At 47.5% G+C, this 13,678-nt stretch overlaps 1 protein-coding gene across 1 annotated transcript in view; it reads right to left on the reverse strand.

Annotated features, from left to right (window-relative positions):
• Positions 1-246: 246 nt before the first annotated feature.
• Positions 247-13,678, reverse strand: part of LOC105453254 (serine/arginine repetitive matrix protein 2) — a 282,577-nt gene continuing 269,145 nt past the window's right edge. The window contains exons 10-19 of the mRNA XM_011695046.1: positions 11,993-12,400; positions 11,169-11,731; positions 9,386-11,060; positions 7,147-7,363; positions 6,209-6,618; positions 5,837-6,041; positions 5,340-5,488; positions 3,695-5,123; positions 3,303-3,558; positions 247-3,168 (exon numbers count right to left, since the gene is read on the reverse strand). Of these exons, the coding sequence (XP_011693348.1) occupies positions 2,850-3,168; positions 3,303-3,558; positions 3,695-5,123; positions 5,340-5,488; positions 5,837-6,041; positions 6,209-6,618; positions 7,147-7,363; positions 9,386-11,060; positions 11,169-11,731; positions 11,993-12,400 (5,631 nt within the window). The 3' untranslated portion in view covers positions 247-2,849. The remainder of the gene's footprint in view (positions 3,169-3,302; positions 3,559-3,694; positions 5,124-5,339; positions 5,489-5,836; positions 6,042-6,208; positions 6,619-7,146; positions 7,364-9,385; positions 11,061-11,168; positions 11,732-11,992; positions 12,401-13,678) is intronic.

Raw genomic sequence — 13,678 nt, forward strand, 5'->3', positions numbered from 1 at the left:
GGGGGGGGTTGGATATACACACATCTTGGAGGTCGAAGGTCTCTGTACATCGTGCTTTAGATACCGTCCATTCCACTCCGCCCCCAATACACGGCCCCTCGGGTTCTCTCATTCTCGTCGCATTTTCACTGGATCGCCATCACGCACATGCACACACAGTCAGTACACCTTTTACTCTCTCTCTCTCTCTCTCTTTCTCCTGACATTCACACACACTCTTCCTATCGTTCTTTCTCGCTCACTTTCTCGTTTTGTCTACTCTGCGTTACTCTTCCGATATTCTCTCACACTCTCTCTCTCTCTCGCTTTCTTTTTCCCCCTTTTTTTTAATCATTTACACTCGCGCGCGTTCATGTTTGTCGTTCTCATATTTAGCAACATTTAAATATCGTATTTTCCGTAATAATTAAACGTAATAATGATAATATATAATAATTATAATAATGGTATAATAAACTATCTACCTACGCGTGTAAGGTGTACCTTCTCGTGTTAAAGGTTTGCGTATCCTCCCTATCGTTACGAGTCCTAGACACTCTTTTTCCCGCCTTCGTATTTATATCTGTATACATATACGGATGTATATAAATGTATGTACATATACACGTAGCAAGAGGACAAACAATAGCGTCTTGTTTTGCAGCAATAATACACAGAAACACGTCTTCCTAGAACTTTATACAACACCGCCGTTGTGTGGAGTTAGTACTTTTGCTTGTTTTGTAGCTTATATATATATATATAATTCCCACAATCGTTTACCTATCGACACTAAGATATTTTAAAAATTTACTCGTTAAATATTAATCAAGTCGTTGTATGCTAGACGAATGTTGAGATCAAAGAAATTGCGGATTCCAGGATGCCAGTGATCTTTTCTTCTTTTTAATTCTTCTTCCCCCTCCGTTTCGCTCGTTCCTTCCTTCCCTCTTTCACAACGTGTCAAGATCATTCGTCGGTTAATTAGCTGACGATCGGCCGACGCAAGAATGGCGCGTAACGACGTTATTGTTCGATTCGAGAGCTGCTGCGCGATGTCGCACGTTTGTTAAGAATGAATAATATGGATCTCGTGGAAAGTTTCTCATATACGTATTCACGCGCTTGTGCAACGTCCGTCAAAAGTGATATTTCAGCGAAAAGGGGAGAAAAAAGAAACGGGAGCGACAGCAGTTTTCGAATCGTCAGTGACAGTGCGATTAAAACGCGGAACCTCGTCATTCGCGCGAACTGTCGTGAAATGATAGGAACTCGGCCCTGTCATCTCTGCGAATTCTGCGTGACTTAATTAGTTCTCTTTCCCTCCTTTCTTTCTTACCTTCTCTTTTATTTTTTTTTTTTACTTACGCATACACGAATACAATACAACGCGCATACTCAAACGTCCCACGTGATTCAACATTGGCACTTCGAAAGTCGTCACATCCTTTTTCTTTCCTTCTTTTTATTCCTCAAATGTTACTGCAAATAATTTTTATAATCATTTAGCGTCTCAGCATCTCGTTTACGCAATTACATTATCGCTGTCTTTTCGTTTTATCGTCCGACATAGACGGTTTGTATACGCTTTGACAAAAATAACATATTCATCTTATTAGTATTTTTCCCGTCCGTTACACGCCGGGTAGTCATTAGGTTACGACAACAATGAAACGTTCAATTCAAACGGTGTTGTTCAACGGAGTGTCTCACCGTTACATCACGGAAAGTTGTAATATCGGACAAGTTGATTTTTTTTTCTCTTACTTTTTTTTTCTTTGTTCTGATGCCTTACACACTCGCAGTGACATACAAAATTTGCAGCACACCCCGTCGCTTACATAACCGATACATACGTCGCCACAGTAACACAATGCATCTTTGCGAGAACGTCGTTCTACGAACAATACGAAATGTCTACTTAAACATATACATAAAAAAAAGAAGAAGAAATGCGAGAAAGGTTTGTTTCTTCCATTGTCGTCGAACCGATTTAATTAGGCAGTGTTTTATATTCTTTACGCCCTTGTCGCGTGAAACATAGAAGACATGAACGCGAATACGTATCGGCTATCTCTAGCCGGGGTTTTGATCGAAATACCGAAAAGCACCAGATCATCAGAGCAGACGATTAAACGGATCCGCAGTTATCGCTGATCCAGGCTATAATAATTTATAGTCACACCTAATTGCACAAAGGTACTTCTAGAATAAACCTCGCCCCCCCTTTTCGCTCCCTTTTCCTCTCTGGTAGTTGCTAGCAAAAATTATTACATAATATTTCAATTATCTACATTTATATAATATAGACAAGTGTACATGTGTGTATGTGTACGTGTGTTTGAATGAGTGTAATGTATTGGATACAGGCACGATATAATTAATTACAAATAATGTATACGATCCAAAGTTCTTCTGGTATCACAATAGTAATGGACGCGGCGTTTTTTTTTTTACCTATGCGCGATCCGAGCTACAATTTTCTTTTCACTCGTAGTATAGAGCTCATCGGACTTCATCGTCCGCGGGCACCTTCTTTTCTCGGGGAAAAAACGGGAGAGCAGAAAAGAATTGTATATAAGGAAATTCGAATGAAACAACATATAAACTAATGTTCATTGGCTCAGCCAACATTGCAAAGCAAATCCTCCGATTAAAATCATTAAACTCTTCACAAATATCACAACAAATTCACGCACCTCCGCAACGCTCTTCCTGCGGCGAGGGCGATCTTCTTCTGCAGATTCCTTCGGTTACGCCAGCCTCGCTGTGTTCCGGGAGCGCTGGAACTGCGATCACTCTCGTACGGACGACGAGATCCAATCAAGGATTATCAATCGGTCTTACGACCGCGCGGGGAAGACCTAGGGCTAAGTCTCCTCTTTTATTTTCGTCTCATTGTTAACCTTGGCGAGTTTGGCGAGAGTCTCCTCCTTAACATTGGTTAGAACAGTCAGAGAGTCCTTCACGGCGTGGTAAATGATGTTCTTGATCTGTAGCTTGTCCTCGTGATTGGTGTGGGTGTCGGATAGTGCACGGAACTCCTGGGTCAGGTGGAAGCAATGTGAAACGTTCTCCGGCGATACGAAATCCTCGGCCACCTTTATACAATTTTGGAGATTGCGGACCTGATGTGGCGCGCCAGCTGGCACGAATACCGCGTCGCCTAGACACTGGACGATAGCGTATCTGCGATAAGATGTTAAAATATTATTTTAATAAAATTCTGCTGCAAGCGACGCGTTCTCTCTTCCAACGAAGAAGTTCTTTGAGAAACTTTTTTTTCAATTTGAGAGCATGTAATTTTTTAAAAGGCAACTCACCCTTCGACACCATATTCTCGATACAATCGTTCGCGCAATGGTCCATCCAAGTAACAACTCTGATCGTGTATGGGATCGTGATGTGGTTCCAAACGAGCTCCGCGTTCTAAGGCAACGGCATTCAGAAGATCTCGAATTTTGTCCGCGTCACGCGCCGCGTAAATGTGCCACAGAGCACCGGGCTTCTCCTTCTCATCGCGAGCGCGTCGACGCGTCAGAATATCACAGCCTGCTTCGTCTATCGCTCTCATCGTCTCTGCCCTAGCTGTAAATGCGTAAACGTTACAGTTCGATTAATTATCGAAGAATCAATTATTATGTCGACAAGAACATTAGTGACGCAAATGAATAATACAATTCCGCGTCAAGATCAAAATCACATGAATACGTACCTTTGAGACTTTCGTCGTTATTAACATCCTTTGGCATTCCTACGTACACCATAACGTTCACGGCGTCCGAGATATCAAGATGAAGATTAGTCGTGCCTTTGTTGGAATGAAGAGCAGAACCGTAGGCGTTGTACATCTTCGGGCCCAGATCTGGTCTCACGAAGCAATTAGGCAGTCGACTCGCCAAATTTAATCTGCCGTTTCTATGCGTGTACTCGGACAATGGAAGAACCTTCATCAGATCCGTGTATCTCGACGGTAGCAACTCGGCGAAGTCTTCGCCGGGCGGCCAATCCTTCAGTTTCAGCAGCATGGGATTTCCCCGCTCGTCCTTGAGCCGCTTGGAATAGTACTCGAAGCCCTCCCAGAACTTGCGCATCGGCTGATTCGGCACCAGATTGCCGGTCATGCAGTTAACAAGATCGTTCTTCTCATCGCCGAAATCGCGGGCGAACGAATCGGGATGCCAGAGATTCATGTCCAGCGCCTTGGCGACGTCCGACACGATCACCGGCTGCCCCCGCTTCCACTGGTCCTGGAATATTCTGTAGTTGTTCGGATTATTCGGGTCGATTAATCTCAGCAGCTTGCCGTCGCAGAGCCAGGAGTGCGGTACGTCCGGATAAAGACTCTGGCTCTCCGTCCCCGTCATAATTCTGATTGGTAGCGGCTCGCGACCGCGCTGCATCCACTTGTACCGTCGCACGAAGTGCTTCAATTCCCGCGGCTTTTCGTCGTCCAGGCCGCTGTCCTTCTCCTTCTTCACGCTGTGCTCGATCACGCTGGATATTACCTCGTCGAGCGTGTCCATCTTCGACTTCTTGCCGGACTTGGCGACGTTGTTCTGCGCGGCGTTGTTCACGGCGCCGCCCGAATTGTTCGTGGGCGAATTCGATCTGGATCCGCCGCTACCGTTCGACTTGTGCGACGGCCTTATGAGCAATTCCCGCAACGTGGAGTAATTACCCTCGCGATCGTCGTCCGAATCCGAGCTCGAGCCGCTCTCGTTCTTGTCCTGATTCTGCAGCGCCACATCCGCCAGCCAGTTTAGAGGCGAGTTTTTGTCCTCGCCGTTGGTCTTGCTCTCCGACGCGCCGTTAGATTCGTTTACCTTCTTCTCCTCTTTTATCTCCTGCTTCACATTTCCATTGAGAACCGGCACGGAGTCGCCCTTGATCAGATTTCGAAGAATCTCGTTTGGCTGCGACACGGCTACGAGGGAACACGCGCAGTGCTGCGGGATTCCCCATTCCGTACGGCACTCGTGCAGACGCTGACCCAGTCGCAGAAGACCGTCGCCGGCGATGATCTGCGTGAGCATGAGTCGCTCCGGTTCGTGCACTTGCCTGTTCGTGCAAAGAAGCCACGAAAAGTCGTCCCTGTCCTTTCCGCTCTCGCCCCAGATTTTCACCGTTCCATTTTTACGTCCCTAAATATTAATACGCGACTATTTAATAAACTATCTCGTTTAAAAGAGGAAGAAACAATGACAAACTATATTAATGTCAGTGTTAAAAAGCTCAAAATGTTAAAATAATATATCATGTGATATCAATTAAATTTTTGTCATCATGTAATTCCTAGCGTTTAAATGAAAAAAATATATATATAAAAAGAAATATATATACATATATATTTAACTTACCTTGTAACAATCAATGCACACGACAAAGCCGCATTTGCCACAGGCCCAATGATAATTGAACAGAGTAGTCTCGCACACGTCGCACATTTCTCGAACACCCTGGATCACTCGTTTCCACGCTACTGTTCCGTCTACAACCCCCGAACTCGCTGTCAAAAGGTAATCATAATCGACGCGCAAAGCGTTAAAACATGCGAACAAAAGAAATTATGCAAGCGAAATCATGCAGCCTGATATTTAAACGAGTTGTAATTTTGCAAAATAATAAATTGAATTAAATACAAGAAAAATCAGTGCAAATAATACATAAAAAATAGGTGTATTGAAGATAATTTAACATTGATGATAATATTAATTTTAACATAAGTTAATACATGCATCACATTTATTTTAATGATATTTGTGTATTTTAATTACATGTGTGCGTTGATTGATACGAACAATAATGGTGGATCAGTTTGAAAAAAATATATTGTAAAAAAAGAACAAAATGTTACCTTCGGCCATATGTTCTTGGAGGGCGTCCTTCTCTTGATGTAAAAGATCACAGAATTGATCGCCAACTTGCCGAAGCAACCGATGAGCCGTTTCTAAGTCTAGGTCCTCTCGGTCTCCTTTGTCCTTTTCATTTTTCTCCGATTTGTCATCCTTTCCTGTTGTCTCTTGATTATCTTTTCCTGGTAACCATAATCGAAGGTCATCCTGTAACATTGTAACGATAGTTCTCGCGTGAGAGCATGCATCTCGAATCAAAAATTGTAAGACTCTATTCGTCTCATTTTTAACTGTGTCTCAATTTAACTGTAATCGCTACTGCAACGTGCAACAAGTGAAATGGCATCGATCATCTCGATCTTCGTAAAATTTACCTCGGACGCGTCCTTGTGTGGGTCACTGAATCCCGCTATGGCCAATTGTCCGTTTTTGGTATAACGCAGTCTGCGAAACGCGTAGAATCTGCAGAAGATATTCTGAGGAAGGTTCTTGGATCGCTGATGCGGCGTCCATCGGCACTCGCGGCACTTGGCCAACTTCGGAGCCACCTCGAAACAGGCGCCGTCCTGCAGCCAGCTCTCGCCAGTTTTCTTCAGTTGCGATATCGGCGGCTTACGAAAGGGATCGCCCCGTCCGCCGCTCCCGCCTGGGCCGTTGTTACCACCACTCGTACTGTCGTCCCTGCGTTCCTTCTTCTGACGGGGTTGTTGATCCTCGCCTCCCACTTCATTGCTCTTCGTAGTCTTTGGTCTCCTACCACGTTTCCTAGGTTCCTTGTTGTTTCCTGCATAACAGATCATGTACCTCGCTTCATCAAGAAGTCTGTTGTCGCACTAATTTTTGTGCATAATTTTAATGTTAGATCCATTCAGTGTTAAAAAGCTCATAATAATAACGTATCACAGTATTATCAACTTATTTTATATTCATATGTCATCATTTATATGATATCTTAAAAGTATAATGTATGTGCAACTCAGTGTAATGACATAATCAGGGAACAGGGTAAGTGCGTGAGATCGAATTAATGAAATTTGAAAGAAGGTAGCGAACTCGAAAAAAACATCCAAGTAACCACGGGTCTCTAAAAGTCTTTCCTTTTCCTTCTTTCAGAAAATGGAATTCCGCGAGAATTGTAAATGGCGATTGAATCTGCTTTGTCAATCACTTTTTGATTCTCTCGAGTTCTCGTACAATCTCTTAAGCGAGGGAATAAAGTCGTACGATCATGGAACACGGACCACTTACCCTGCAAGTGAATAGTTAGTTCACCTGATGGCAAGTCCATTTACAAGAAGCTACGTCAACTAACCGTTTCCCGAGGAATTGTTGGAATTGGCCGTGGTGTGTCGAACCCTCGACGCAGGCTGAATAGAGCTCAACTGTTCGCTGGTGTCGCTGGCTGAGCCCGCCTCGCTCTCGTTGCTGGACTCGCTGCCCGCGCCGCCGCCCTGCTTATCCTCCTTCCTCCTCCGCTGATCTTCCGCGGCCGTTTGTTGCCTCCGTGCGGCGCCCTTCTTTCGTTTTACCTACCACAGGGCACAGATTATTAAGTAGTCAGGAAGTTCATGCTCTTGCCGCATCTACCAGCCGAAGCTACTAAAAAAACTGCCCACACTACTGCTTCAGCGCTACCATTTGGCACATCAAGGTTTAAAAAGGTCTATCTAAACCTAAGCAAAGTCAAGAATTACGTCACGCATAATAATATCTAGACAGTTCTATCACATACACACACCCACACTATTGCATTCACGCTACCTCTTACTTTATTCGCACGAATTGATTCGCACTTTCCCCTCAATTTTGATTCTCGAACGTTTATGGGGTTTTTACAGCGTCTTTAGATTGAATAATAAATAAAAGAGCAATCTTTTCGCCCAAATTCCTTTACTACTCCAAAATCTAGCAGAGAATAATCAGTTCCAACGAACGTCCGAAGTCGCCGCGTACCAAGCGCAATACAATTACAACATTTCTCGGAGCATGATGCAACATTCCGTTCGAGGTCGTCAATAGCGGTCTACCGTTTCGATTTGAGCTCGATTCAATCGCGGAATCTCCGGTAAAATCAAAACTACTGTACGAGCAATCTCCGATCATCTCGCGCAATTGGAGGTTAGGTCGCGATTATGACGGAAATTCCTGGCAACGGTGATATTTACCCCTTTGCGAGTTTCGTCCATGGCGAGAATCCTGTCACTCATCACCGATGTGCAAAAGCTCGTCGCGAAATTCCGCTCGGTGACCGGTCAATTAATTGCTAACAAAGGTACGTGACGAAACACTTGTTACTCGTGCGACATCCGCTACCCGTGATTCATGTTGCACGGCGCACGCCTCTACGTAGGAAAATGGCGTCATTTGCGCGACATTTAAAACTCAGCTTACTGAACGGTAACCCAGAAACGTCCGTTGAGGAGGAGAGATAAGCAACGTTTCGACTTCGAAATAGTCTGTTTTCTCAGAAATCAAACGCGTAGAATTCAAACGTACTATGTTCATACAATTCAAAATAAATATTTATGCAGAACGAATTTATACTTTCGGCGGTTTAATTTTTAAAAACAATACCCAGGCTTTTCTCCCGAAATCGCATTGATATATTAATTGATAGATAATGTTAAAAATTTTATCGTATGTATATTTCTATTAGTTAAATATTTAATTAATAGATTGTAAATAATATTAATTTTAACATCAAAATAAAAAGGGCATATCCGGTGCAAAGATAAGATTTTAATCGCAAATTTAATCGCGATAATATTACGATAATAACGATAGTAATGTAAGAAAAAAGATGAGTACTCGAACTCAATTACTGTTTTTTTTTTCAGAATATAAAATATATATTTTTTTAATTAAATATTCTCAGTCATGAGTTTTTCTTTCTATGACAGTTGCAAATTAAGAACTACGGCATAGCAAACAAAACTACTGCATATTCATGCTTTTGAGTTCTACAGATTACGAAATTTATTGCCTGAAGGCACGATACCAATAACGAACTTCATCACTTCCAGTGACTATACATATAATTAAACGAGTGACTAATGCTAGAGTTTTTAGTAAACTTAATGCTCGCGATTTATTCAAATAGTCGTTTATGAATAATTTATTCACTGACCATAAGATATAAAAATGATATCAAAACAACGAATGTCAATATGTTTAAAATATATTATTTATGATTATCAAAAGAATATAAAACAATTCGATAATTAACGTCATAAAAATTGTTTTATAACATATTAAAAAAATACAAATTTAGATTAACTTTGCATCCAACGTACAATTGCAGATATTTTTGCAATTTTATTTCAAGAATTTCAATCAATCGATCGTAAGATCTAGTATTATTTTTCATGCCTATTATTATTAAATACTCTTGTATAAAATTATATTATTCAATAAAGAAAACCAGTCTTTAGGAAGAAACTAGATAGTACAAGCGAGTACTAAACTACCAGCACAACATACGCACTCCAAATTGCAAACAGTACCTTCCAGCGAAAACAAGGCTACCGTAAGCGATCTGTATAGATAGATACCTTGGGTGGCTTCCGTTTTGGCGGCGACTTCCTCTCCGGGTCGCTGCTAGACGAGTCCTCCTGCGGGGTTTTGCTGGTATCGGTGGCGTGACCGTTGAGCGACTCCTTGTTCGCCGGTTTCCGGCCGCTCTTGCCGGTAACTTTGCTCTTGTTGATGCTGTTCACTGCCATGCTGCCGATATTGTGGATCGAATTGACCGCGCTGGGCAAACAGGTGGTCGGCGCGTTGCTGTTGTTCGCGTTCGACGACGCGTTGCTGCTGTCGCGGTCCTTGCTGTTCGAGGACGGTGTCTCGCGGGGGATGTTGAGAGGTAACGTGACGCTGCTGGCCATGCTGGTGGTGTTCTCGGTGCCGTCTTCGCAACGCGAGTGTCTCTGCAGCCACTTCTTCTTCAATTTGTGCACTGGATAGCTGGTGCTGCTTGGTGGTCTCGGTGCCGGACTGTTGCACTCGCTGTCCGCGTTGCTGGGGTTCGTCTTAGCGGGCGTACTTGGCGCACTGGGCGCCGGACTGGGTGCCGTGGACGGCGCCGGGCTGGGGATGGGCGCCGGACTTGGTGCCGCGCTCAACGGCGCCGGATTCAGGGAGCATACGCTGCCGGTGCTGGCGGGTCGTACGGAGCTGTCGCCGCTGGCGATCCCCGGTGCCGGACTAACCACCGTCACCGTGCGCTGCTCCTGCGTCACCTGACTGTTCGGCTGCGCCAGCAATGCCGCAGTGTTGACAACTGTCGTGATGGACGTGGCGGCCGAGGCGATAAGCGGGCTTGGCTCGCTTACCCTGGAGAGAACGGGCGGGCCGACGGATTGCAAGGATAACGGCTGCGGTTCCTCGGTCCTTCGCTTCTTACAAACCTCTAAGGACACCGGCTGACCGCTGGCATTGTCACACAACAACGGCGTCGGTGCTTTCCTCTTGGGCGAGCCCGACCTCTCCACCCCGAGATCGAGCGGTTGCGTCTGGAAGGCCGTGGTGATATGGGACTGCGCGTGCTGCAACGTCTGGCCGGGTTGCTGGTGCGGGCTGGTATTGAGATGCGCGGGATGAGCTGGATGAGCGGGATGAGCGATCGGCCTGGAGAGCGGCGCCGAGGCGGCCGTAGGCGGCGAGCCGTGCAACGTCGGCGGCGGCAGTTTCGCGCCCGGCAACGAGCCGGCGAAGCCGCGGCTGTCGTAGACGGACCGGCTGTGCGCGGGCGGCGGCAACGGCGGCGGCGGCGCCCCGTGATGATGAGGCACTTGCTGGTAAGGCGAGCTACCGGTCTTCGAGGTCAGTGGCATCGGCGCGGTGACAGGCGTTTCGGAGGCACGGCAGACCGGCGTGCCGGTTATAATGCCGCAGTTAGGCTTACCGTACATGTGCGGCGGCGCCGGGCTGCTGACTTTCGGCTTGGAGCCGGCCGGCGGCGGCGCGGCGTAGTGCGACGACGTCGTCGGCGAGGCCGTGGGCGGATGCGGATGCGTGTACGGATGCGTGTACGTGGACTTGCCCGTGTACGGCAGACCCGCGGAGTCCGGCCTGCTGAGATAGCGCGTTTCAGGCGGCGATGGATGTGGCGGTGGCGGCGGCTGGTGCGGATGCTGCGGCGGGGCATGCGGGGATTGGCGGGGGTTGTGCGAGTGCAGGCGCGGTTCGGGCTGCGCCTGCGGCGGTGGCGGTGGATGGCCGTGCGGACTCGGCAGTTGCGTCGTCGTCGTTGTCGGCGCGCCACCACCGCCACCGCTGCCGCCGCCGCCGCCGCCACCACCGCCGCCGCCGCCGCCACGGTGGTGACTCGCGGACGTCGCGATGCTCTTTGCCTGCAGACTGTCTAGATGCGCGGGATGCAGGTGATGCGGGCTCTGCGTCGGGCTTCTGTATTCGTACGCCGACGACTTGTGCTGCGGCGGCACCGACTGGACGTTCATGTAAGGCATTATCTTCGGGCTGGACGAGTGCTGTTGCGGCACCGGCGTCTTCGGCAGCTCCCTGCCCTCGTTTTTCACGATCACCGAGCTCTTGTGATCCGACATCAGGGACGGCGGATTCTGCAGCACCTCTCTGCCATGATGGTCCCTCTCGAGGCCGCCGGCCAACCCGCTCTTGCTCGATAGCGACTTGTGCGGCCCCATCTCGTTCTTTAGCTTGAGCTCGTGCAGATACGACGTGCAGGATGGCTGCGGGTTATACGTCGCCGAGTAATTCACGCCGAACAGATTCACGTTCGGCTCGGCTTTCGGTAGCGAGCTGTGCGTCGGTACCACCGACGGTTTCTCGTGCAGACCGACCTGTAACGACGATTTCGACGTTCGCGAGTGTGCCGGTGGCGGGTACTCGACTTTCCCGGGCATGTTCAAAGGTCGAACCTGAAACAACGTGTTACGTGTCATAAAACGATTCGCCGGGTCGTAAATCGTTCGTCGCAAATTAATGTGTTCAATTTTAACTTTCCATTTCTACTAAAATAATAATTAATGAAGGGCTCGAGATACACGAGTGATATATAAATACACGATCTTCCTGTATTTCTCGCCCATTCAAGCGATACTCATCGTCGCCCTGATTTAGACAATTCCAATGTTTTTCTCGGCTATCTCGCGCGGAGATCGCCGAGGAATACTGCGTACCTGTTGAGCCGGCGGCGCCGCTGCTGCGTAGTAGGCCCTCTGCGCGGCGTGATCCCTGGCCTCGACCTGCCGTTGGTGCAGCCTCTCAGCCGCCACCATATGCTCCCGCTCACGGAAGTCCCGCTCCCGCTCCCGCTCCCGTTCCCGCTCGCGTTCCCGAACCTCCCGTTCCTGCTCGCGTTGCTGCTGCTGCGCGACGGTGGGATGCGCGGCGGCGGCGGCAGCGGCGGCGGCGGCGGCGGCGGCTGTGGCGGACCCGCCCGGTGGACCGCTGGGATGACCGTGGTGGCTGGCGGCGGGGTGACCCGTCAACGCCCCGTGCGTCCTCGGCGGCGGTACCTGCGGCATGAAGGCGCTCCAACCAGCCATCGAGGCCGACTGCATGTTCCTCTGCGGGACATAAGACACCTACTTCAATCAATACTGCCAATCACTTTCGTCGCTTATCGCTTAACGATTCATCGGAGATACGTTCGCGCGCGACGAGCGCTATTTTATCTCTCGCGTTTTATCTCAACGATACGGTCTCTACGAAATTCGCTCTCCGAAAATTGGAAAGGTATTGCGCAAAAAGTTTGATCAAGATTGATAGCGTTAATCCTCTTTTTTTTTTTTAAATAAAAATGTCAGTTTATTGGAGATTCTACAGGCACAGATTAAAAGATCACGATTTTACGATTACAACTTCTCTCTATATACGAATGCATACATATTTATAATGCTATTAGATTCGCAATTTATTTTTGAGGCGGATTGGAACGCGCGGAATTAGCACAGCTGCGATCTTCGGGTAAGAATTTAACTTAAAATACGATGATTCACAGTGTTTACAAAAAGAAGCTCGGAATATAAATTTTACGTTTATGCATTTCGCGCGTCCTCCGCACGCGTTCCAAAGTCAATGTTTATCGCTACATTCTGTTGTTATGCAGATACCGCAGTCCAGACGGCGCGTCATTCAATTGTCGGGCAAATAACGAGCAAACACAGATGGTGCGCAGCGGTGTCACGCGCGTGTGCAATAATTATTGTCCATTACGTTCCTGCCGAGGTAGAAGCACGCGGCGCGATTAAAAGAAAAAAAACACCCGTCACGAATACGATTTTAGCGTCGTCCCGACGACGTACGTGATCGCCGATCCCGATCGCGATTCGCGGTAACTCGTGCCACCTGACAAGGTGACATCCGATGGAAAATCACTCATTTGCGCGCGATCTCCCCGAGATAACACGTGCCGTTCGCGTGATAATGCTCCCAATTCGCCAACGAGAGTTCTCGCTGGTGCGCGCGGAGACGCTCGCGCAACTTGCCCGGGGATTTTCCGCGTGTATCATCGGGTCACTCGATTCCCGTGCGAGTAAAAACTTTTTCTCGCCTCAATGTCGCGTGTCGTAACGTCCCGCACGTGGATCAGAATCGCGGAGTTTCACGCTATACCGTTTAAGTAGTGCCGCGACATAAGGGAGCAACCGCAGCTCGAAAGGGCGTAACGATGAAAAATTCAATTTTTTTACGTTTCTAACTCGACATGCAACCTCGACATCTCCATGTGGCGAGCACGGAATTAATTCATTCGTGAAATTCGAATGCCGTTTCGTGACAGGAAATCCGAGATGCGTGTGAGAGAGAGAGAGAGAGAGAGAGAGAGAGAGAGAGAGAGAGAGAGAGAGGCGTGCGCGCGCGCT

The sequence above is a fragment of the Wasmannia auropunctata genome, unplaced genomic scaffold (genome assembly GCF_000956235.1).
Source record: "Wasmannia auropunctata unplaced genomic scaffold, wasmannia.A_1.0 LD336001.1, whole genome shotgun sequence".
Lineage (NCBI taxonomy): Eukaryota > Metazoa > Arthropoda > Insecta > Hymenoptera > Formicidae > Wasmannia > Wasmannia auropunctata.